Consider the following 25,655-nt stretch of genomic DNA (forward strand, 5'->3'; position numbering starts at 1 on the left):
CTATTACCTGACGCATTTTCTGAGTTGTCAAGGTCACTAGAGGACCTTATCTACTGTAAATGGCAGTGATCAGTGGCCCCTTGCAGCATGAAACAACAACTTTTAGATGTGTGGTGACATAAAATCAGGGTGAATGTTGGTTTAAACAGATGGGCTTCTCTTAAAAGTTTGGTGTATTTTTTGTTGAAAATCAGTTTTTAACAGAGAGTAAAAGAGAGTAACTGTAAGCTATATGTGTTCAACCCTCACCACCCAAAATCTCACTTCAACCAGTCGTTGAAAGATGGCAACCCTGTGCACACACCGACACATCTATCAGCGAGGACCTGTGGCTCGCTGGAGGGGTCAGCAGCCCCCGTTTTCAAGGCTCTCCCGCTGTTGGGAAGGAGATGTAAGGAGCAGAGGGAGGACTCAGAGGAGGAAGTCAGATGAAAGAGCTGAAGCCCTTCAGGACTCGCACCTCGCCAAGCTTTCCAAAGGCTGAGGCTACTATTCTTATCTTCTTACAGCTCGCTAAAAAAAATCCCTATCTTTACACACTGAAAACTGCACACATGCCATACAGTATTACCCTTGCATTTTTTCGCTGCTATGCCCAAGTACACAGACACACACACACGTCAATTGTTATAAGGCGCGTTGGTCCTCATATTTCATTAGCCGAGCCTCAGTATTCATGGAAGGGGATCAGCTCTGTTCTTCAAGCCTCTCAGAAGCTCCTTGGGGTGTGAGAGATGAGTGAGTTAGAGCACAGTCTGGGGATGCACAGCTACACACCACACTTCCTCTATCGCTGCTTGTTGATTCTCCGTCTCCCTCCCTCTTTGCCCTTGGTGTCTGACTTGCAGGAGTGACAGCAGAGGCAGTTAGGAGAGGAAGAAGGATGACTATGGCGTCAAGGTTACAGAGCCCTCTCTCCGTCTGAAAGAGGAGACCGCATCAAACAAAAAATTAACTATACTTTGGCGAATGCTTCCCCCCCTTCTCTCTTTCTTTCTTGTTTCCTGTCTGTCTCTCTGTTGGGGTTCAAGCTTCAGGGCAACACATTTATCATCAACAGACTCAAGACCCTGTGCTTTAACTAGTTGCCATGTAAATACAAAGTACTGTGTCGGCTTTATGGGTTCCCCTTCCTAAGCCTCAACTCAGGCCCCTTTCCAAACCGCAGCAATTAGAATGGAATCAGATGAGACCACGGCTGTAAATTTGGCAACTAATTTTCTTTCCTGCACAAAGCTCCTCACAACATTACAACCACCAGAAAGAAAGTCCTGGCTCTGCGGTGACCGTCATCCACTCTAACATGACGCCACAACAAGGAATCTCCAATCTGCCTTCATCTCATTGATGTTTCAGTGGACCTCAATTACTGAGTGATTGCATCCCGCTGTTCCACCAGTCAAAACACTGCCTTTCTTCAGGAAATATTTTCACAGCGCCATAATTGCTTCCATCTGTAGCTACACTGTGGCAACACTAGCTGTGGCATTACGGCTGAGTGAATTCACAGCAAAATGGGTGGCGAATGTGTATGTGCGAGTGTGAGCGCTCGTGTGTGTCGGTGATGGTTTGGGATGCATGCACTTGTTGGAAAGCCTACTCTACTTTTATCAACAGGGAGATTTGAGAAAAGATTTGAGCTGGAACAATGAGGGAATGTGATGAAGCAGGACGTGTCTCATGTAGCAACAGCACCAAACACACACACACCTCACACACCGCCTCCTACTCCTATTTGATGGCTGGTTTAACAGAGTTGACTTTAGCTGATGAGCTGTCTGTGCAAACACAATTTGACTCGTTCCCCCCAAAGGCCTGCAAACAGCAAAATAAAAAGAGGGAGTGTTTAGCTCATTGCTGCTGGGAGATTCAGGCGCTTGGCATTTCTGAGGCTGTTGTAGGGTCACAACAACATGATTTAGATGTAAGAATCTCTTTCCTTTAGAGTTAAGGGGCCCTTCATGGCAAATTAAAAGAGAGAAGTTGGAGGTTCGACAGACCATTTAGCCCATGTTTATGCTGTAACTGATCTCCTGTCAGCAAGGGTCACAACCTGGAAAGACTGAAGCCAGCCAATCGACACGTCGTGATAACCTGTCATAAGTGGATCTGACATCCAATACCGTCTGTCGACGCCTGAACCAAATCTGACTCATTACGCTGTTTACAGAAATGGTTCATATTACCTGTCACATGCATGTTCACACATGCTCACCTCACACACTCATGCATATGCGCAAACACACACACACAACACACACACACTCACAAACCATAGCAGTTCAGAGTTAGTTAGGTGATTTCTGTCAGCAGAGTGTGTTCTGCTCAAACATCATTAAAACTAAATCCAGCATAAATCCAGCTGCAGTAAGTCACGCTGACTGAGTTGTCCACTGTGAAGAGCCTACTAATTTAGAGGGCACACAACTGCTCACACACAGACATTAATGGCTCTATTTTCCTGTGAGCAGAACTGCTAGTTCAAACTCTGGGCACAAGTGGGTGTGACCAATACAGCTTTTATACTCCTAATAATATTACTGCAAAGTATAAACATGGAGTCTGTGTTTCTAATAGTTTATTAGTTTGAGAAGTTTGTGTATCTATTTTGTTATGTCCCAGTGCTGTGTGACAAAATTGAATAATTAATGAATATAACCACACTGTTTGACCTGAGTGTAAATATGAGCATTATCTCACATCGCTCAAACTACAGTGTTTAATCAAGTAAAGTAAAGAGTTCATCCTAAAAGCATAACAAAATTGCATTGAGATTAGTCTTTTGATATGTGTCTTGTATGTATATCAAGGTCAAAGAGGTGAAATTCAAAATGCATGAAAGCTTTTTCCTGTGGTTTTGAAGAGAGCTTTGTATGTATAATACTAAAGCCTTGAAAATTACTCTTTGTGCTTGTGTTTGCAGTAAAATGTGGTCTTAGCAGGTGGAAATGTGTTTCATGCCAGAAGAGCTGCGTCACTTCACCCCCCTCAGCACAAGTGTGTTTGTTTGGACCCACAAAATTACCAAACAACAACAAAGTTAGTTTGCTTGGCGCCTGAGAGAAAGTAGAGCCCATAGGCTAATAGACCTACGTTAGACACACACACACACACACACACACACACACATAATTTCAGTTATTTCTCTGACCTCATCTCTTTCATCAAAGTATCCCTCCCACAACACATCGTCTCAATTAGACGTTGTGCTTCCAAACTCTGCTTTGATCAGAGGGGGTTTAGAGGAACGGCATGTCGGCACATACTAATATTTGGTGTGTGTGTGTGTGTTTACTGTGGGATCTTTGTTTTCTAATAAATGCAGAGACAGCCATGCATAACCATGGCAATACCCTTAGATACACTCGACTTCCTCATATAGCTTCCCATAATTAAACTGATCTCCCACTGTGGTCTTCTGACAATGCAGAAAGACATTTTTTTAGCAGTGGTGTGAGAAAATGATGCTCATTTCAACGACTTTCATGACAAAATTAATAAAAACTGAATGCTACAAAATAAAGATGCAGATACTAGTGTGAAGTCAGGAGAAGGGCAGCAGCTCTGTGATATACGAAAAGAGAAGATTAAGAGGATGTGAGGCAGGCGGTGTACATCACCTCGACAGAGTTACAGCCTGGCCACAAGCCCACCGAGGAGGCCAGTGACAGCATCGTGACACAGGAGACGCCGGTGGCACTCTGAGTCCATTTGTCACACCGGCCCGGCATAGCACCCATGAAAACAGCCGCTCCTCTCCCTTCCCTGCACCTCCTTCCATTCTCAAAGCTTTCATCCACCCTCACCCTCGTCTTTTCTCCGTTTCCTATGTGATTACCCCCACCACCCCGCCTTTCTTTCCTCCTCTGACCTCACTCTTTCTGTCCTCTCTTCCATCACTCTGCTTCTTTTATTATTCACCCTTATGACTCCACACTTCTGATCCCCTGAACCGTTTCACCCTTCCCATCCTCAAAGTTTGCTTTCCTCCTATGATCTCTCAATCCCTTTCTGCTCTGCTCTCTACCCCTGGATCTGATTTACCCGGCCTCCCCTCCCCATCCTCACTCTTCTCAGCCCAATTCCTTTTCCCTTGCAGAATCACCCTTGATATCTATTCGACTGCCATCAGCCTGAGGAGAGATGAAAATCAATTCTCCCTCCAGCAACTGCTTCTCTCTGGCTAAGGAGAAAGGGGAGGCAGTTAGCTGGGCTCTAAGTAAGGCTGTCCATCCATCTCCCTTTGAGGTCTGACGACAAGGCTGCTTTGAAATCAGTGTAGTACTGACTGGGACTGGAGAGAGATGAAGCATGAGGGAGAGGAGAGGCACCAGAGCAGCAGAGAGGGAAAGACTATGGCACAATAAATGACTTGTTCTTTTTCAGACAAGATGCAAAACCAAAGGTAGCACAATTTCCCCTTAAAAAAGTGAATATAACCAGCCTAACCTTAATCTTAAAGGACCAGTTCATCACTTACAGTACAGTAGCTCTAGCAGAATCTAGCTATGCAGACAGGTTTGGTTTTATTTAGCCAGGTTTTCAGATATATGTCTCTTAGATTTGTGCCACCATCAACACAACAACATTAAAAAGAAGGCTCATATGCAAAAAAAGGATCCCTTTATTACATATCTAAAAGGTGACAAACTGTGAAAAACATTTCAGTCGTGGGACCATTGTCAACTTGCCAGAAACAATGGCCCCATTTCTTTGGAAAATGTTCCACTGGAACTACTTTGTACTCAAGAAATAGTACCTCAAAACCAGGGCAAACAAAAAACAAAATGCTATCGTGGCTAGATACCACTAGAAGTAGTGATTAGATGTGTATTTTGTAATTTAGGTGAACTTTAGGTCACTGATTATCAACATGTTTGTTTTGTGATCCCAAAAAAATATGTCTATTTACATACATCTGAGTTGTCAGTAGGTCTACCAAAGAGGAATTCTCCCCTGTAAACTTTTCAGATTGTCTATTAGAATACTTGTTAGCTACCAGTCGAGGAAAAACTATCTTGAAGTTTATGAGAAAAGAGCAAAGATTGATATAAATTTATGTCATGTTAATAATCTCGTATTCGTAATCTCGGATTAATTTGGTGACCCACTGAGTCACCTCGACCCCCAGGTTGATTTATGTGACCCTTTAACCTTACCTCTTGCCTCATGCCTAACCATAATCTTGATTAAAAAGGCTGTTTTTTATGTTTATTGACTGTTAAAGATGTGTGTGTGAATTTTGATCGTGACTGGAGGCCAGAGAGGGAAAATTTAGTTTGACATGCAGCTGCACAAAGAGACTCCACTTTGAGGAAAGAAGTAAGCAAAGGGAGAGTGAAAAAGAGATTGCTAAATTTCCCCAATGGGAGATAGATAGGCCAGACCATATCTCACCTCCCATCTGCTGGGTCAAGATACAGAAGTGGAATGAGTCCAATATAAATATATGAAATATTCAGTATCCAAATCCTTCTGTCTATTCCACCAATCCAAGTCCCTCAAGAGTTTGTGTTGGTCTATGATGTTGGTAGTATGTGTCCTGTGTACATGGAGAATAAGGCACGAGAAGAGAAGCACAGAGAAAGATGCTGACAGACACATAGAGAGAGGATGTGCAGGCAGTTTTCAAAGTCTTAATGGTGTCACTGACAGTTTGTCATAACAAGCTCATTGAAGCTGCGCCTTTCTTTCTTCCTCTGACTGAATATTGCATTTGCAGATGGCTGAAACAATCTCTGTCTTACAGGAAGACAAAGAAAGGACTCAGCGTTAACTAGGAACAGGAAACACTGAGAAAAGCATCCATATCAGAGACAATGAAAGTGTCAAATAAAGAAAGAGATATGATGAAAAGATAGCCTGTGGCACCAAGTTCATCACAATATCTGAGACAAAGTGCTGTCTAAGTGATGGTGGCGGCCGTCAGCTCTCGTACAACCAGAGACAACAGAGCTCACCTCTGTCAACAGATGTCAGCTTGTGCATATTTCATGACGGGATCAGACTCAGGAGCAAACATATCTCAGATTTTCCTCAAAGGCAGGGCCAGGGAGCAGGACAACACATCTCTATGTGACATGGGTCTAAGAGGAGCAACTGATTTATTTGATGCGTACAAATCTGAAAATTTATGTTCTGCTTCATGTTTGTGGCCAGTTTAAAGGAGCACTCCTGGGATTTAACATGTGTAAGTAAATTTACTAATCATGGCAAAAACTGCACGGCTTGTAAAACACTTCTGTAATGTGTTTTGTTGATCTGTAAGAAGCTTTGTCAAGTCTACAGAAAGATACTTTAATGTTGAATTATAGGAAATGTAGGATACAGTGTTTTGGGGCTTGGCCCACACTAGTTAGAGAAGATTGTGCATCTCTATGGTAGAATGTGTTTCACAAGGTTAAATATGACAAGGCAAAAAGGTCTGGAGTAAACCAAAGTTGTGTACTTATTGTGAAAGTAATGATAAAAATAAAAATGATGCTGAAATTTATTTGGTGATGTAATTTAAGCAAAACTATGACTATTTGTACTCAAATAAGAGCGAGTATACTGCCTCTTCATATAGAAATGGGTCAGTATGCTGCTTTGGGAGAAGAAAATTGAATGTGTCCAGTGTGTGATCAAGGTGGAGTACAAACTGGGGGTCAATTTTAGATTTTTTTTTGGTGGGTTGGGGGTGGGGGATCTTTTGTTTAGTGACATAGAAGATACAAGTGAGCTGATGGATATGAATGACTCACAATGACCTGAAACAGCTGTTTGAATATAAGAAGTTCAAATTGGAAAGTTATTTTGTGAATTTATTGTTATATTTTGAGGGTTTTTTATTTCCTGTTTTATTTTGTAGTCTGTCCCTCTCCTTGTGTGTCTTGTGGTTTTACTTCCTGTCTTTGTTTGCTTTCCCTCCAGTTTTGATCGCTGGCCCTTCCTTGATTGTTTGCACCTGGGTCTCGTTGTTTTCCCTCCTCTAGGGTATTTAGTCCGGGTCTCTGTCTTTGTTCAGTGTTGGATCTTTGTTGTTACTGATGGTGTGATTCCTGCCTGGTGTGGTTCCTGCCTTGAGTTTTGGTTCTGTCTTGTGACCTTTGTGTGTGTGTCTCCGTTTAGTGAACCTTTTGTTGTACCTGGTTCCAGTGCCCAGTTCCCCAGCATTTTTACAGTGAGTTCTATTTTGGATTCTTTGTCTCCCGTGGACCTTGGTTGGATTCTGGATTTTGTAATTTGCCTGCTCCCTATTGGACTGTTTTGCCACCTTGGACTCCTATGAGGGATGGGCAACGAGAGAGCATGACGCTTAAATTCAGTTAATTCATTTATTACATGTACATTACATTTATGTACATTACTGGCGAATAAAATGGACGCACTAACGGCGTTAGCCCAGAGTCAGACGAAGTTCCGGGAGTGTCATTTGATGTGCTTCTCAGAGACATGGCTACACCAGGATATCCCAGATCATAATGTTTCCATTGACGGCTGTTCGGGCCGACAGGGATCACACCGGGAGCGGTAAGCAGAAAAGCGGCGGGCTTGCTGTTCTGGTCAACAACAGTTGGTGTAACCCTGGTCACGTTACTATAAAGCAGAGTACCTGTAGCCCGGACATTGAACTGTTAGCTGTGGGACTCCGGCCATATTATCTGCCACATGAATACTCACATGCCATTGTTGTGGCTGTTTACATCCCCCCTCTGCTAACCCAGCATCGGCGTGTAATGCCATTCACACCGCCATAGCACAACTCCAGATTCAACACCCGGGTGCACTCATATTAATCTCGGGTGACTTCAACCATGTCAGTGTTTTGACAACACTGACTAATTTCACCCAGTATGTGAGTTGTCCTACTAGAGAGGAAAGGACACTGGACCTGCTGTATGCTAACGTTAAGGATGCATCCCCCCTCCCCCCCTGGATAGGTCGGACCACAACCTGGTTCACCTCAAACCCTGCTATGTGCCTCTAGTTAAAAGGCAGCATGCGACCACAAGGACAGTGAGGAGATGGTCAGAGGAGGCCTATGGGACACTGCAGGAATGTTTTGAGGTGACAAACTGGGATGCACTCTGTGAGCCTAATGGAGTGGACATTTACGGGCTCACTGAGTGCATCACTGGCTACATTAACTTCTTTGTGAACTGCAATGTCCCAAGTAAGATGGTCCATTGTTATCCTAATAACAAACCGTGGGTAACAAAGGGCATCAAAGACATCCTGAATGCCAAGAGGAGGGCCTTTACTGATGGTAATAGGAAGGAAGTGAGGGCAATCGAGGCTGACCTGAAGGTAAAGATCAGGGAGGCCAAGGAGAAGTACAGGAGGAAGCTGGAGTGGAAACTCCAGCAGAACAACATGAGAGAGGTCTGGAGCGGCATGAAGATCCCTGGCAGCAGAGGAGTTGAAGGCAGCTTGGACAGGGCCAACAAACTTAATCTGTTCTTTAACAGATTCGATACACCGGCTCCTGCTCATCCCCCCTCTAACTCATCTGCTGTCGGCCCTCAGACTCCTCTGATTCCACTGCTCCCCCCTCCTCCATCTTCCTGGGAGAGTCCTACTCCCCCCTCAACCAGCTTTCAGGCTAACGGCCCTCTTCACACTGATGACTCCCCTCCCTCCCCCGCCTGTAACCTCTGCTGTGTGCCTGACTACTGAATAGGTGAGAGGACAGCTGATGAAACTCCACTCAACAAGGCTGCAGGCCCCAATGGAGTTAGCCCTGGGGTGCTAAAAGCCTGTGCCCCCCAGCTATGTGGAGTCCTTCAACATGTCTTCAACCTGAGCCTGAGTCTTCAAAGGGTCCCTGTTCTGTGGAAGACATCGTCCCTGTGCCTAAGATGCCGCGTCCCAGTGGCTCCAAGGAATACAGACCGGTGGCACTGACCTCCCATATAATGAAGACCCTGGAGAGACTGGTGCTGGAACAGCTGCGGCCCATGGTCAGACCCCTCCTGGACTCCCTTCAGTTTGCCTACCAGCCCCAGCTGGGAGTTGAGGATGCCATCATCTTCCTGCTGAACTGCATCCACACCCACCTGGTCAAGCCGGCATGCACGGTGAGGATCATGTTTTTTTACTTCTCCAGTGCTTTCAACACCATCCGGCCAGCCCTGCTGGGTGAGAAGCTGGCAGCGATGCAGGTGGATGCCCCCCTCGTGTCCTGGATTGTTGACTACCTGACTGGCAGACCACAGCATGTGCATCTGCAGCACTGTGTGTCGGACAGCGTGGTCAGCAACACTGGGGCCCCTCAGGGGACTGTCCTCTCTCCCTTCCTCTTCATCATATACACACTACGGACTTCAGCTACCACACAGAGTCCTGCCACCTTCAGAAGTTTTCTGATGTCTCTGCTGTGGTGGGATGTATCAGTGGTGGTGATGAGACTGAGTACAGGGCTGTGGTGGGGAACTTTGTCTCATGCTGTGAGCAGAACCATCTGCAGTTCAGTGCGACAAAGTCTAAAGAGCTGGTTGTAGCACTACGAAGGGCCAAGGCACCAGTGACCCCGGTTTCCATCCAGGGGGTCAGTGTGGACATTGTAGAGGATTACAAGTACCTGGAAGTACACATGTACAATAAACTGGACTGGGCTAAGAACACTCAAGCTCTGTACAGGAAGGGCCAGAGCCGCCTCTATTTTCTGAGGAGGCTGAGGTCCTTCAACATCTGCCGGAGAATGGTGAAGATGTTTTATGAGTCTGTGGTGGCCAGTGCTATCCTGTATGCTGTTGCATGCTGGGGCAGCAAACTGATCCGTAAGGCCAGTGATATTGTGGGGGTGGAGCTGGACTCTCTGTCGGTGGTGTCAGAGAGGAGGATGCTGGCCAAACTACATGCCATCTTGGACAGTGTCTCCCACCCACTCCATGACGTGCTGGTCAAACAAAGGAGTACCTTCAGTGGAAGACTCATCCCCCCAAAAAGCACCACAGAGCGCCACAGGAAGTCATTCCTGCCTGTGGCCATCAAACTCTTTAACTCCTCCCTCTAAGTGTAGTCTGTATGACCATAAGTCATTAAACTGGACATTGATCATTACATCTCTGCAATACTTGACATAATTGTGCAATATTCTGAATTAATACTCCTGTGCAATATACTCCTTTCAGTTTAAAATTCATAAAATTCAATATTTATTCATACCTCTATTACTGCTGTGCAATATCCTACATCTCATTATAATCTTAATAAGCTACACTTAACAGTTCACTATTACTATGCACTATTACTTTATACTGTATTATTATTATTATCAACTGGTAAACCCACTTTGTACTTCACACATTTTAATTTTATACTTATACCCACTTGGTACTTAATTTATTTTCTGACCTGTATCATAGTGTATTATATTTTTTGCTTAGTACTTCTATTCCTGTGTGCACGTGATAGTGAGCTGCTGTAACAAAAGAGTTTCCCCTTGGGGATCAATAAAGTATTTCTGATTCTGATTCTGATTATTCAGCTTCAGAACAAAGCGGTGTACGTAAATGAAGTACAATTAGAGCCACAGTAGATTAGGGAAAAGCCAGCGAGAATGAAGTGATTCAACTCTCAGTTTCATATTCTGCCTGACACAAGGTTGCAGGTGGCAAGGCATAAAAGCGTAGGAGATGAGAGAGAAAAAGAGAGTATGTTAGGTGATTGGGTACTCTCATTGGCTAAAGACTAAAAGTCAGGACATCGCTGCCTCTACTGCTTTGATTTGACCGTTTTTTAAATGTCTCTCTCAAGTCCCCCGACATTATGGAAATGTAACATTAAATCGCTGGAGCACTCCTTTAAGGATGGTAGACATCTTACAATCCAATCAACAAAAAAAAGGTGCTGTGATGATCTACAGTGGGAAAGTGTTCTGCACCTTCAGTATTAGTGTCATTTCTTCCTCTGACCCAGAGACCTTGCACCAGAGGTAAAACAAGATATAACAAGTACAAGAACAGTATCCAAGACTAGAGCTCGTAAAACACTCAATTAGCACTGAGCCAGAGTAATTATGTTCATCTCTCACCCGCTGGTGTAGTACAGAAGTAGAGTAATGATCAGAGAAGTTGCACTTTTAATTACAAGCTTCCTGCACAACAGTATGTATTTGCTGAAGTGGAGTTCCCTAGTGGAAAAGACATTTCTCAGATTTCTTATCTAGTTTATGTTATTATACAAACTTGCAAGAATCAAAAGCAGGATACATCCACAACATGATCTGTTTTAAATATAATAAACCCTTTGGAAGATCATGGGTTTCTGTTTAGGAGCAGGACCAACAGCTTGAGTAAGGTCCCCCACATGTTCTATAAGCAGCTAGACATGGGCTCAATGAAGCCAAATAACTAGCTTAACTTCCCCATGCATAGAGTGAGCATCAGCCACCAGTTACAGAGGCCATCCCCTGTGGTTTGGCGGTCAGAGGACCTGAAGTGAGAGCGCAGCATCAAACAGAGCGCCTATCTGAAAAAGGATTAGAGTTGTTCCGATTATGCAATATTTATCTGTTCTTTTCTCAGGGAGCACAGCACATGAACTCAGGGAACTTTCAGAAGCACAGGATTAATTTGCACGCATTGGAATTAGCGCTCAGATCAAAGAGAGGGGGTGTCATGGGAGTATCCAAAACCTCTGTGTATCTAGAATAGAAATTTTGCTTTGCTGTGTATCACTTCTATTTTCATAATGATGTGGAGAGAGAAAAAAAGGAAACATCAAGCAGGGGATTCAAGCTGGAGTTGAATATAATTAACCACATATATATGCAACAAAACCTGCTGGACCAAAGCAAAGATAGTATAGAAGTGAGGACAGAGTAAACAGAGAGAAGAACAAAGTTAGCTGAAACATACATGGGAATTTTCTTGTCAGCTTGGAGACAAAATGAGACTAGCAGACATTCTTCATGTTAGATCTTGGTGGTTATTCTTGGGAGAAGTGAGACACTACAGAGCACTGAGGTGGATTGGGACTTGTCTCTGCGTTTATTTGTGGATTTCCTCTGTATAAACTGAAACTACCAGGGTCTTCCTCTCTTTTACGGTATTGTTGTTTACCCTGAAGATACTCAAGTTATATAAGGATCTGGACAAAGACAAGAAAGCTATTAGCTTTAATGCTTGTGAGCAAACACACACAAACACACACACCAATTGAGAATCACTCCTCTTACCGTCACAGTCACCCAAGTGGGCCACATTTCCCTGTTCAACATCTTGCTCGAACGGCAGTCTGCGAGGAGAGGAGACACAGTCATTAATCAGGAGACACAGAGGCACAGCAACTCGGCCATTGACACACAGCACAGATCCACTCTGATAGAGGAAAACTATCTCAATGTTACAGCAGAGGACAAGCTACAAGGGAGCATATATCTCTACAAGGTCCTTTAACAGTTAGATTGTAGAAATCTTTCTTTTTTTGAGAAAGTGAGAAAAAAAATCATTAAAACAGCAAAAGAACTCAAGGCCCTTGAGATGCCTATTATCCTGCAGTAATCACCATTATGATTTAGACATAACCACTTATGTCCACAGGGTCATTAATTAAGCTAATTAATGCAATGAATTGCAAATATTTCTAGGTCAGTATATTTAAATAAAATGTAAATATAAACTCTGTGTCTTCAAGTATTAAGGAGTTAGAGTAGTTTCAAGAAAATCAGTTTTAGTCATTATGATGGAGTTTAAGGAAGGGAGGATTTAAAAAAAAATCATAAGATCATGTTATTGGTTTTATGAAAAACTTATTATACGTTTATGAAAAAGTAATTTGTCATGAATGTACATGTTCAACAAAGCCTCCAACTTCACTCATATTCTTTCATTCTAGAGAAACTACAACATGTCTTACTTCTACAACTCTATCCCAGTGCTGTAAAACTCATTTCCCATTCGGGCGACAGGGGAGAACTGGAAAACTCAAAGGACGATAACATATGATGAGGCAAGGAAGAAGAGAGGAAATGAGAATAGCACACCGACCAGGTGCTCATAGAGAAAAACACAACTGCTCTTAGTCATGGCTCATATCAAGGAAAACAGCACCAAGTTGCAAAGGACAGGCTATGAGTGTGTGTGTGTGTGTGTGTGTGTGTGTGTGTGTGTGTGTGTGTGTGTGTGTGTGTGAGCACACAGATATATAAGGATATAGGTCTCATTGAGTACAGATTACATTTACAATAAAGGACATGAGTGGAAATAAATGTGCAAAAAAGACCTCTGTTAAGTAGAAATTACATAGGGACACATAATAATACAGAATAAATATTAGCTAATTTAATCTAATTTTGAAAAAGCACATAATAATGTATATATTACAGTATTACATAATGTATAACATTTTTTAATAAATGTTTAAACACACCAGACCCACTCAAGGTTTTCATTCTGACTTCAATCTTGGATATCTGATGTGGGAAAACTGTAGACACTCACAGACAAATCAGTAGGCTACTATACATAATGTCTAACTAATATAGTGGTAAATTTGTAACTTAAAAGCTATTCATTCTGGCAAAGACTACTTTCCACCCTAACATCTAGATTTACACCAAAACTTGTATTATAGAAATAGTTGGACATTTTCATATTTCGCATTCTTGCCGAGAATTAGATGAGAAAATCAATACCACTCTCTGTCCAGGTAAAAAAATCTACCTACCAGCACCTCTAAAAGGTCACTAATTCACACGTTATATCTTGTTTGTCTAATACACACAAAAATCAAAGTTCTAGTTGTAATGGGAGTTGCGTGTTGGAACAATTTTTTGGCCAGGCCCATATAACTCCCAGCAAGAAGGATCCATTATATCAGTGAGCACTTGGCAGCAGAAATGCTAAGTGACTTGATGCAAGTCGATATAATAATTTAAGGAACATTAATGGGAGCTTATTTAAAATTACAAGCCTTCAGGGTATCAAGCCTGTTTTGAAAACCGGCCAACATCTTTATTACTAACAAAAGAAGATCTTTGCATTTTCTGGTTGAATTAGATTGATATAACAAATCAAAGTTGTGCAGACATTTTTATATATGTTACTTGCTTGATCTTTTGTGGTAATGAGTCAGTCACAACCACTGACGACACTTTTAAAGTTCTACATGGTTCCATGAATAGTGCTGTTACACTGAATCACTATTTGGCCTACAAACAACCTTTGAAGAACCAGAGCACAAACTTCTTGAGGATGCTGAAGCTCATTGGAACAAGTAACTGAGAAGTCAGTATTCTGCAATTAGCTAAAGGCTCAGGCAGCAGTGTAGCCAACATTCCTGCTTTTAATGCCTAAAAATCACAGTGACAAACGAGTCCAAGTGCACTGTGAACCTACAGTGGTTGTCATCTTAATAAAGAATAATGGTTTGTGTTCAGTTGGCTACCTCTCACGGACTGTGGGTCATTTACTTTGTATACATTAGCTTTGCCTGTGGGTCTGTGTGTGCGTGCATGTATTTTATAATATATATATATTTTTTTTTCAGTGTTTTTATTTCCAGCATATTCTCCCAGACCCAGGTACATTGTGCTCTATATTTAAAGACTTCAAAATAAAAGAGAAACTGATAAAAATCATATGTTTACTCATGTTGAGTGGTGTGGACAGTGTTTACAGCAATGACTGGTTGAGAATCTTGTGCTTGTAGGCTACTTGTGCAAATAAGAGAGTTAAATAATTAGAAAGTGAGCAGAGAAGTTGAAACAGTTAGCTAAAAGTAATGGTTAAACAGTTGAAATGATTAGCTTAAACTAAAGGATAAATGGTTGAAATAGCTAAAAGTAATGGATAAATGGTTTAAACAGTTAGCTTAAAGTAATGGATAAATTGTTGAAACAATTTGCTAATAGTAATGGAACAGTTTTAACAGTTGCTTTGTCACCATATTCTTACTGGCTAAAAGCTAACAGAGGTGATACACATTTTGTATCACCTTGTTTGGCAGTACAATAATAACAGTGAACAAAATAAACATGGGATCAGAAACACTCACATGCACAACAATAAAACCAAAAATAAAACCCTTTTCCTCCCATTAAACAAACAAAACAACTACTTCCATAAAAAGTACAAAACTTATTTTCCTCAGAAATTGCCCAAATTACAATCTAATATTATATAACGTCAACTACTGAGCTCTCCTCTGGCGTTAGTTTGCAAAGAGAGGTTGCATTAGTCCACAAAGAGGAAATCCACAGTAACTCAATGTAAAATCGATTGCCAAGTTGCCCGCCCTTGGTAAATCAAATCAGGACCAACACAGAGGCCTTTAATAGTATAAGCAGGCAGCCTGAGGTGGTCTTTAAGGCCCATGTTGTCTGTTCTGCTGGCACTACACCTGTGTTTTGAAGCCCTAACTCAATAAGCCGCCTGACTAAAGAGAGATTCGATTTCACTGGAGGGAGGCAGCCACAATTGGAGGTGAGCTGTCGAGACAGACCACCGCGTTTCAGTGGCAGGAGGAAAGAGGGGTCACACAAACACACACATACTCTCACATTCAAACATATCCAGACAAGACACTGTCCGGGTGCATGTGCATAACACAGAAACAGAAAAACAAGCACAAAAATCTGCACTCAGTCACACACCTACACAGTGTTTTATGGTCACCACTTGATAACAAGGAAAGTGAAAGAACAGAGTATTGTTTAAATGCAGCAGCAGACATCTTGAATCAATAACTGTATACAGAGCAGACTGTGTGACAGGCTACTTAGAGGGCACAGATGTTACTCAGAAGCTCAAATAGTTGTAGAAAGAACCAAGGACTTCCAGACAAGATAAATAATACATGGGACGACTCTATGGGTGGCCTGCTAGGTGTGGTGTCAGAAAAATAACCTTGAGAGGAATGATAAAAGTAGAAATAAATCAAATCAAAACAAAACAAAATAAAAAATAAAAACAGTTGGATCAAAGAGAGAGAACAGAGAAACGTGGTACAACAGAATGCAAAACTTCAGATGGACTTAAAGACAGACAAAGAATAAACCAGACAGACAGAGTGTCAGTTTGGTGACGCAGGGCAGGTACTGTATACTGCATGTGTGTGTTGTTTTGATGTATATACGAATGGAGAGGTGTCATACCTGGTTCCGGGTCTGAGGAAAGAGCAGGTGCTTCCTCTGGTCCATCCACAGTAAGGATCCCTGGAGGCGATACAGTTCCTGCAGAGACACAAAAATTCACTTGATTGCTTAAACCCCAAAGAATCAATATTTCACTTAAAATTCCCCCCATGGAGCTTAAAAGTTGCATACTGATTTGCCTAATCTTGACTACAACTTAAAGGGGCACTCCACCAATTTCACACATGAAGTAAGGGCTGCAACTAACTTGTTCTTTTCATTATTGATTAATTTAAGGACTTTTTTCCTGATTATTTGATTAGTCATTTAGTCTATACTAGGCTCATACTAGGAACTAAAAGTCATCGCATCATATCATACTTATTCTTTTTGCATATCTTAAAGTTTTTAGATTAATTTCCTACTTCTTAAGACTTGAAATTTGCTTGATAATGTTGTTCATCACAGTGAATATTTTGTCATCTACTTCTTTATCAAAGTTACAATATTGGGCAAGGCGGAAATTCATTTGAGGGCAGATTAAAGTAGTTCTAGGAAATTAAGTGGGAAAATGAATTCTTGATTTTGCAAATAACAGTTACTTACTAGCTTTTTCCAGTTTCCAACCACATCTCACAGTCTTCAGAGGATAGAAATGTAGTTATAAATCTAAAAACTAATACCGTAAGTGGATTTAAGATTTCAGATTTCCTGAAACTAGCTCTAGGAAATTAGGACATTCTAATCTTCAATCTAAAAACCTGTGGTATATTTTGAAAAATGGTTGGCAGGGATGTCAAGTAGCCTCAAGGGGATTAATTGTTGTTGACCGATAATATGTAAAACCTCCAATATGGTCCTTTAATGACGTCCTGTGGGATAGCTCAGTGGTTAACTGCACAACATGACTTTTTAATGACTGGTCTACTCTGTACGTGGGGTTACATTAAGTTAAAAGGTCATTCTGCAACTGGATGCACTGGAAAATTTACTTTACTGTAAAATGTTGAATTATTAAAGATGTATTTTAAAAAGACTGACACTCAGACCTGAAGCTGCTGAAGCATGACTAAGGAACCTTGAACATACAGAACAGTCTCTCAGTCTCTCATCTAAACACATAAACGCTTACACACTAAACACATCTCAGAAAGCATGTGAGCGTTTCTTAATGTGCTCTGGTTTACACGCTTGTATGACTCACCTGGTTCAGTGAACACACTGCGTTCCTGATGTGCTGGTGTGTGTACCGGTTTGTGTTAGTGTGTCAGTGAACCCAAACAGGCCACAGCCACAGGCATCAAGAGTCAGTAAGTGTGTCAGCGAGGGAGAGTGAGTCTGTATTATGGTGCTTGTGTGGGTGTATGCAGGTGAAAGAAAATTAATTTAAATATATGCATTTTTATGTTTAATTATGTAGGATTAGTGGATTCGGGGTACTTGCTCCTTCTCAGAAATGCCCTGCTGCACATTCAGTTAAACACATTCATTATGGTGAGCAGCCAGAATAACAACATGAGCAACTTCACTGGAGCATCTGATAATCTTATAACTGCTGGATGAAGTGAAAATTATAAATTAGCTGCAACTGATGATTGACTGATTACAACTGATGATGTACTAATATTATTCAACTATTATATGGATTTGTTACATGTTTACTATTCTCACGAGCTTCATTATCTTTCATTATTATCATTTATTTAGTATATTATGTATTACACTGTCAGGAAACATTACTATTATTATTATCTGTTAAAAGTAAAAATTGCAGGCTAAGGCAATAATACAGCATTATTTTTAATGCAGATGTATTACGCTAACAGCTTTTATTAGATTTTCATAACATTTACTGGCACATTTTATTGCATTTTGACTCATTTCAGTTTTATACAGCAGTTAACAGATTATCACTTTGCTCAAGGACATAGTGACAGTTGTTATTAAGTTGCAGTAAGGTTATTATTGCAGGAAAGTTCAGGTCAGCAACTCTGGCAGTTGTTCACAGTGTCTTGCACAAGGACACTTGTGAAGGCCAGATGGTTCTTAAAGAATGGTCACCTAACTTCTTGTTATGCTGCCCTGCTGCCCCTTTTATGTTATTGTATGTACAGTATTTGGTGCAGACTTACTTCATGCATCGGGAGTAGAGCTGGCATCGTGCCACTGGTACTCTGACCACACAGGAGGGGAAGGCGAGGAGCAGAGTGTGGCTCGCCCGGTCCAGAGTCAGAGACAACAGCTGCCTGGCCTGCGGAGAGTCTTCAGCACACCTGCAACACACACACACACACACACAAATATACAAACAAGCAGGCACACACAAAACGCAAAAATGCATTAGGCAATTTCAATTACCAGACCGAGACTGCACATTAAACCTCTGACCTCACTTTGAGCATTACAGCAGGAAAAAACATTCTTCATGACTCAATGTGAAACATAACCAAACATAAACAGTTCTATAAATAAAAGCCACAATAAAAGAGAAAGCGACGAGAGGCCATCGGTGTAGCCAGATGTTACGGTGTCAACCCAAATATGCACTGTGCTGATTGTAGAGGTTCGAGAGATCAGCCGGCCATCAAAAAAAAAGGCAGCCAGGAGCTGAATCGCTTCTAATTGGCACTTAAAGCTATGATAGCGGCACCAACCTGCCTCGGTGCAGCCGATTTATACCTTTTTATGCACATGTGCACTCATGCATCAGTTGTATCTGGATGGTTTATGGTAATAACATTGCGGCGGCCCCACAGTCATTAAGAAGAATCTATCATTCTGCTAAGGCCAAGCTGTGAGTCATTCTTCACAGCCAATATCACAAAAGGCAGGGCAAAGGAGGGGCGGTGTAGGGAAAGCGAAAAAACTGAACAAACAACCGACAAATGCAGGAAAAAGGCAAAACAACACAGATGAGAGACTCATGAAAAGAAAATACGAGAGACAGAACCAAGATGTCTCCCCTCCTGTGTGGGGGAGACAACAGGAGAAGATACAGGCTCTGTTAGGGTTGCATCTCTTTCAGGTCATTTCCTGGTTCATTATGGCAACCAGCCAATCACAAACCAGTGATTTCTTGGCTGACTTCTTAAAAGATGACTGTGTTAGTGGCCCTGCTTCTGTGTACACTGGGGTTTATTACAGGGCACAAGGCATTGCTTTGTCTGTGTATGTTAAGGTGAGGTTGGGGGTGGCTTGGCCTGGAGCATAAAAGGAAAAAAACCCTGATGCTCTGTCTCCTGATTAGCTGACTGCCTGCTGTGATAGCTAGACTGTCACTGACCTCCTGGTGGGCTCACCATGCACACCAAATTATCCCTCACACACTGGCTCCAGTCCACACCAGCTCAGTCATCACACAGTCCCCTCCTTTCACTTGCCATCACTATCCCTCATTTTGTCAAGTCTGAAGCAGAACAAATAAGCTGAAACACAAATTGGTGTGCATATTTTGGAGGGGTTGGGAAACGAAGGAAGTTTATTACTGAATAAGAAGTGAAACAGTACAAGCAGACTGGACTCTACTGTAGGGAGAAAGTGTGTTTCTAGCCAGTTGGTCCATGAAATAGTAATTTGTTTCCCCTTATTGCAGAAAATAGTATATATATATAGATATATATATATCTATATATATATATATATATATATGTGTGTGTGTGTATATAGCTAGTGTTTAACATGTACTTTCTCTTTTAAATGTTTTAATGTTAGCCTTGGTGAAAGATAATCACCAGCCAAATCTGCCTGCATCTGTGTGACAATCTTCTTCCCCCCACCCTGCAGCCATCCACCATGTGGAACACTGCATCTCAACAAAGAACAAAAGCAGAAGTGAAGATTGAAACGGCATTGTAGCCAGTGTTCATGACATAGTGGTGGGCATCCAATGAATCCTCAAAGCTGCCTGTCTCATGCAAAATGCTAATTAGAAAGGGACAAGAAGCCCAAGCCACGCTAATCTTCTGTCGAGATCCAGATATTAAATATAATTTAGCTTCAGACTGAAGATAAAGGGTCATTTTTCCTGACAATATGCCATTTTTGTCAAGATTAAGGATAATGTGATTTTATCATCATTTCATTAATTTCTGATGTTTTTCCACTAATGCCATTCTACACTATGTCTCAACCTCATTAGAAGATGTTCAGATTTCCTGATAATGAATATTATCCTCTAATCATATTCTTTTCTGTTTGCCCTATTTGTATTCTTGGGTTGCAACGTCTCAGCTCCTGCACAATTATGTGTATCTCTCGAAGAAAAGGTGAGGCTTTCTGTATAATTCAGGACATGCCATGTTTCGAGGACATGTTGTGTTCTTTTTTTCCCTTGTGACTCTTCTTCTAGGCGTATCTCACCACCAGCTCCCCGTGCTGTGTATGCATGAGTGTGTAGAGTGGTATCAATCTTCTCATCTAACTCTCAGCACGAAAGCTAATAAACATATTTCCAAAAATGTCGAACTGTTCCTTTAACAGTTCAAAATATATGTAAATTTCCTTTCTCTTAGCTTTAACGTCTTACTTATCAGGGTTGAATCCCTCCAGTTCCTCCAGGAAGATGTTGCTGTTGGTGACGGTGTTGTCCTGGTTGGGCATGATGAGGAACTTGAGGATGGTCCCTCTGCTCGACCCGAGGAACAGGACAGTCCGGTTTCGATGAGGCCCGGCTTCTGTATCCACCACAATTTTATTCAGCTGGTACCTACACAGCAGGAGAGATAGAGCACTGCATTATTGCCACAGAGCTGTGCGGCTCATGTGGGACTTTTCTTCCATGAAAGCTAAAAGCATAGTCAAGAAGTTCCTGGAGGCAAGTTTATGATTTAAGTGTATTACAGATGATTGGTTTAGGTGTAAAATACGGACTCTTGTGAATTTAAATCATAATATGCCATTTTCTCTTGAGTCACTGCAAAATGAAATGAATTCCACAGAGAAGAAACTGCTCATTAAATTTGCATAATAAACTAATTACACCAGACGTTCAGTCATTAATAATATCAGTCAAGTAAATGGGCTCGTCTTGGAACAATAGCAGTTTGTTGCTGAACTACACACAGTCCTGTGTGTATCACTCAATAGACGAGGAGCCATGTCGTGCTGGGTGTTTAATATTCCACATACATCCAGCCCTCATAATCCCCTGGTCACTGGTCAGCAGTGGGACTCCATAAGGTAGATATTGGAGAGAGAGAGGCATCCATGCATTTATGTGAGACTTGATGTGCTACAGCTGCTTTCCTGCTACCACAGGCTTCAACACCTGACCAGGATAACTTCAACAGAAGGAGTCTACAGCCCAAGCAGACAGACCATGTGTGTGTTTGCATATATCTGTGTATGTTTGAAACCCTGTTTCCTACACTGTAAAACATCATACAGGAGTTTAGTGGAATCAACTAATATTTCATCAGTAAGTTAATGTAAATAAAGTTTTATTCATTAAGTCAACTTAAAGTTTTTAGTTTTCATTTTCAGACCCTTTCAGAACTATTAAAGTGAGTGAGTTCTTCCGACTTGAAGTCTTGAGACTTGAAATGATGAGTTGAATGAATGTATTGCTGAGTGTTCACTAAACTCATCAATTTAAGTGTCTAAAAAAACACAATTAGTATATTAGCAGACTTCCCAGCATGCATTGTTTGACAGTTTAAACTCTAAAGAGACCCTTCTTTTTTGTATAGAAATTATGTTTATATACACTAATTTGTTTTGCCAAATATGTCTGAGGGAAACGTAATTGCTGCCGGATTATGTTCAACGGTAAAACATTTTTACTGTAGGAAGTGTAAACGTTTAGTACCAAATGGAAGTCATATGGAGGTGGTCAGGGTGAATGGTTGGCATACAAAGCACAGGAGAGGAGGAGTCCAGGGTTTGCATTCTTAGTCCCATGTGTGGGTAGGTTTAGGCAACAAAGGCACTTTGATCAAAGATCATGGTTTCCTTTAAATGTTGATAAACACACCCAGTCACTTTTGACTTTTTCAATATTTAAACAAAGACCACAAACTTTCCCTAACCTTAAACAAGTGCTTTGAGTACCTAAACATAACCATGAAAAACTTTTATTATGCTTTAGTTGCTACGAGTGTTGTATTGTAGGAAAAACAAATGAATTTTGCAAATATGTTATATATGAACATCTTGCAACTTGTCAGATATGTTCATTGAAAACGTTTCCTCATTATGTTGATAAGAAATGTAATTCAAGTGGTCCACTATTTTAAAACATATTTGCTGCTGCAAATTACTAGTATATAAACCTAATTACTAGGAGACAGAGTTGGCGTTTGGCTGCTTGTTTGAGTTAAGTCTCACCTGACCATGGTTCTGACTATCCAGGGTCTTTGTCCAAGTGATGGGACGGCTTCATCCATCAGAGGATGGGTCTTGACGAAGTTGAGCATCTCATCAGGGAACGAGTTTGAGGAATTAAACCTGGTACCTTGAACAGCACAGCCACCGGGTCTGGAGACAGTAAGTTTCAGCACAGGTTTAGCACACGGTACAGAGGCAAAGCAGTATACTTATTTCTGACTACTTCAGTCCTCAGTAAAGATATAGTTACATAATTAAGCAGTCTAGACTGTCTGAGTGTCTCACATTCAGACACATCTTCCTGAATTCTGCATTACGTGTGTATAATCAGTCTTGTTTCACCTTATAACTAAAACTTTAAAAGTGCCCATGAGCAGCATCTGCATGAGTGGCAAAACAATGAATGTATTGTTGCTTGTATGGTGTATATTTCCTTTTGTTATGAAAACAAACTCTAGCCATGAACTGTGATCTGCAAAACACACCTTTACAGAACAGTAATATGACTGAATTGAATACAGGTTGTTCATGATACTGTTTTCTTCTTACAGTTCTCTGGTAACAACCTGAACAGGGGTGCATAAATTGATTACAGCCATCTGCACCTTGGCTTTGGGATGACTTCATCTGGAACAGGTGTCCAAATAGACTCGGGTGATTTCTGCTCCTTGAACCTCCCATCAAACACCGCAGCAAGCTGCTCCATGTCAAAGGCACACACCGCCGAACCTGGGATACTAGAGAGACAGAGAATTGAGACAGAGGAAGGTTGAGACAGAGACTGTCAATTGATAAAACACTTTGAACTGATACAAAACAACTGTCAGTCCGCGTCAAGTGGGCTTTATTTTCGACAGGGGCGGAGAAAGAATAAGTGAAGGAAAAAGAAAAGATAACGTAGATAATACCTAGAGTGAAAAATAGTCTGTGAAACGTGAAAAAGGAGAGAAGTTAAAATGTAGAAAGTCATTTGTGAGTGTGAGAAAGGGACAAGCACCCAGAGAAGATGACAAATTGGATTTGGGCTGTTCATATTTTGACATTCAATACTTGAACACAAAGGAAATTGTTACTGAGACGGAAATAAAGACAGGATAAGATAAACGCTGTCAACTCCTTGGGCGAAGAACAGATATGCAGTGGATGCAATAGCTAGATTAGACCCATGAAAAGATCTTGGCTGGAATTCCTGGAATATAAAACGAAATAGGAAATGAGTCACTGAATATTCTGTCTTTCAAAAGGAGGGGGGGGCAACAACACATTCCAGTAAAAAGCCCGGTGCACCTCGGAGGCTGCTTAACTACGCGTGAACCCTGCAACAGGGAGCAGAACATCTGCTCCAAGAAGTGTCCATAGCCCACACACACACACAAATACACACAGACACAACCAACAAATAGACACATTCACACAAAGTTAGACTGTCTCTTCACTCAGCCTGATGCTACATTTTTGTATTTTGGCTACAGAAAGCACTACAGAGACAGATAATGAGAGCAGTGTCAGGATAAGATAAGGAATTAGTTTTTAAAAAAACATCCCATGTTTCCTGCTCCGAGACTCAACTTTTTGCTCTGAATGTGTCCTCGTCAATGACTAATGGTGTGCATGGTGTTAGAGCTAGTGACTAAGTGCTAATACCTTAGCGATACACACACACTGAAACAACCTGAGAGACTGAGTCACCTGCAACCTGCTGCTACACAAATCCCAAACGTAGCCCATCTGTTTCTTGCCTTCTTTCTCTCATTCTATCTTTAAAAAAAATACGTTTCAGCTGGTGATGTGAGGGTCTGCCCCCATGATTCTGCAGCAGTGTTTCTGTTGAGTGCCCCTTTGAAAGCCACAGAAGGGTTTGTTTGGGAAGGCAGTGCCCGAAGGCTGGATTTTGGTTGCAGCAGGGAGCCGTGCTCTCCTGATGTGCCATTTGATCGGGTCACGCCGTCTCCCTCAGTACTTATCATTCATAGGCAGGGATGTGACTCAACCCCGGCCAGTGTGGCAGAGCTGCAGGCGTATCTGTGGCCGATACTGCGTCTCTCTCAGGACCGCAGGCACCAGATGTTACGTGTGACATGTCTGCCAGCTCTGTACCGGTGCCAGCTTGGCTTCCTTTCTCTACCTTCTCCCAACCCCCCCTCTTTCTCTCTTGCTGCAGGTCACTGGGTTTGCCCCGTGTAGGGCTGTGTGTCTAACAGAAGTAAGCCTAAAGGCCTCGGGCTGTTTTTCTCTCCGAATTCTATTAATTATTCTCATTTTCACTCTGTAGTTGTCTCTCCTGCTTTTGTTTCTGAGTCTGTGTGTGTTGTTTTCTTGTACACAAATTTCATTTTCAATCATTTTCTCAGACGCCCTCACTACTTTCCTTTGTTTACTTTCAATTTCTGCCCGTCCCTCTCTGACTCGGCAGTTGTCCTTCCTGACGGGGGTTGAGTGACAGGCTGTCCAGGCTAGATGCATAGGGTGTCCATTTGAGAGGGCTGCTGTGGAGTCTAAAGTACTTCCTCACTGTCTAACAAGCTCACTGACAGCTTGAAATAACACGGTCCTCACGGACACATGATGCCTCGTAGTGGTAGACGAGGAAAAGGAGAAAGAAGGTGGGAGTCAGGGGAAGTTTCAATGTCAGTCCTTTAATAAGGGGTTTAATTCTGATACATTGTAGAGACTTTAAATTTTCCACACTCATAAATATAAAAAATAAAGACCTTGTGAAATATAGTATCAAGTAACCACATGGGGGCTTTGTAATTTCTATTTATATGTTTATAAATTTCAAGGTCAGAAATCCCACACACTTAATCTGATTCTCTGAATAGTAAAAAAGTGCCAATTGGACAATTTACAGTATGTCTCTTAATTTCTTAGATAATTTTCATAATTTCAACAGTTTTTTCAAGGCTTTTGTGTTTGTTGACTTCACTGATTGACTTGACTTGATGTTCACCAAACTTGGTATGGAGCAAGAGGGGTTTCAGCTTAACTTTGTTACCTTTTTTCAGCAGAATCAGATAAACATTTTGGCCGCCATGATGGAATAAACTTTGCAATGGGCGTGGCCCTGCACTAAACTAATGACCTAAAACAAATAAACCCAAATTGTATTTTATTTGTTCAGTAGAACAAGGCTCTACTGGCATATTAGAGGAATAGTTTGACATTTTGAAAAAATAGGCTTATCGGCTTTCTTGCCAAGAGTTAGATGAGAAGATCAACACCACTCTCATGTGGACAAGTGAACACCTCTGTAACAACTCTGTATTTTCCT

The 25,655-nt window shown here is 41.6% G+C and overlaps 1 protein-coding gene across 5 annotated transcripts in view; it reads right to left on the minus strand.

Moving 5' to 3' along the window:
* Nucleotides 1–25,655, minus strand: part of sema6bb (sema domain, transmembrane domain (TM), and cytoplasmic domain, (semaphorin) 6Bb) — a 128,140-nt gene that overhangs the window by 16,508 nt on the left and 85,977 nt on the right. For all 5 annotated transcript variants that reach the window (XM_044199480.1, XM_044199483.1, XM_044199478.1 and 2 more), the window contains 6 exons: nucleotides 22,990–23,121; nucleotides 22,385–22,534; nucleotides 20,586–20,765; nucleotides 18,193–18,333; nucleotides 16,082–16,159; nucleotides 12,164–12,222 (listed from right to left, as the gene is read on the minus strand). In XM_044199480.1, the coding sequence (XP_044055415.1) occupies nucleotides 12,164–12,222; nucleotides 16,082–16,159; nucleotides 18,193–18,333; nucleotides 20,586–20,765; nucleotides 22,385–22,534; nucleotides 22,990–23,121 (740 nt within the window). The remainder of the gene's footprint in view (nucleotides 1–12,163; nucleotides 12,223–16,081; nucleotides 16,160–18,192; nucleotides 18,334–20,585; nucleotides 20,766–22,384; nucleotides 22,535–22,989; nucleotides 23,122–25,655) is intronic.

Source organism: Siniperca chuatsi, linkage group LG6 (genome assembly GCF_020085105.1).
Source record: "Siniperca chuatsi isolate FFG_IHB_CAS linkage group LG6, ASM2008510v1, whole genome shotgun sequence".
Lineage (NCBI taxonomy): Eukaryota > Metazoa > Chordata > Actinopteri > Centrarchiformes > Sinipercidae > Siniperca > Siniperca chuatsi.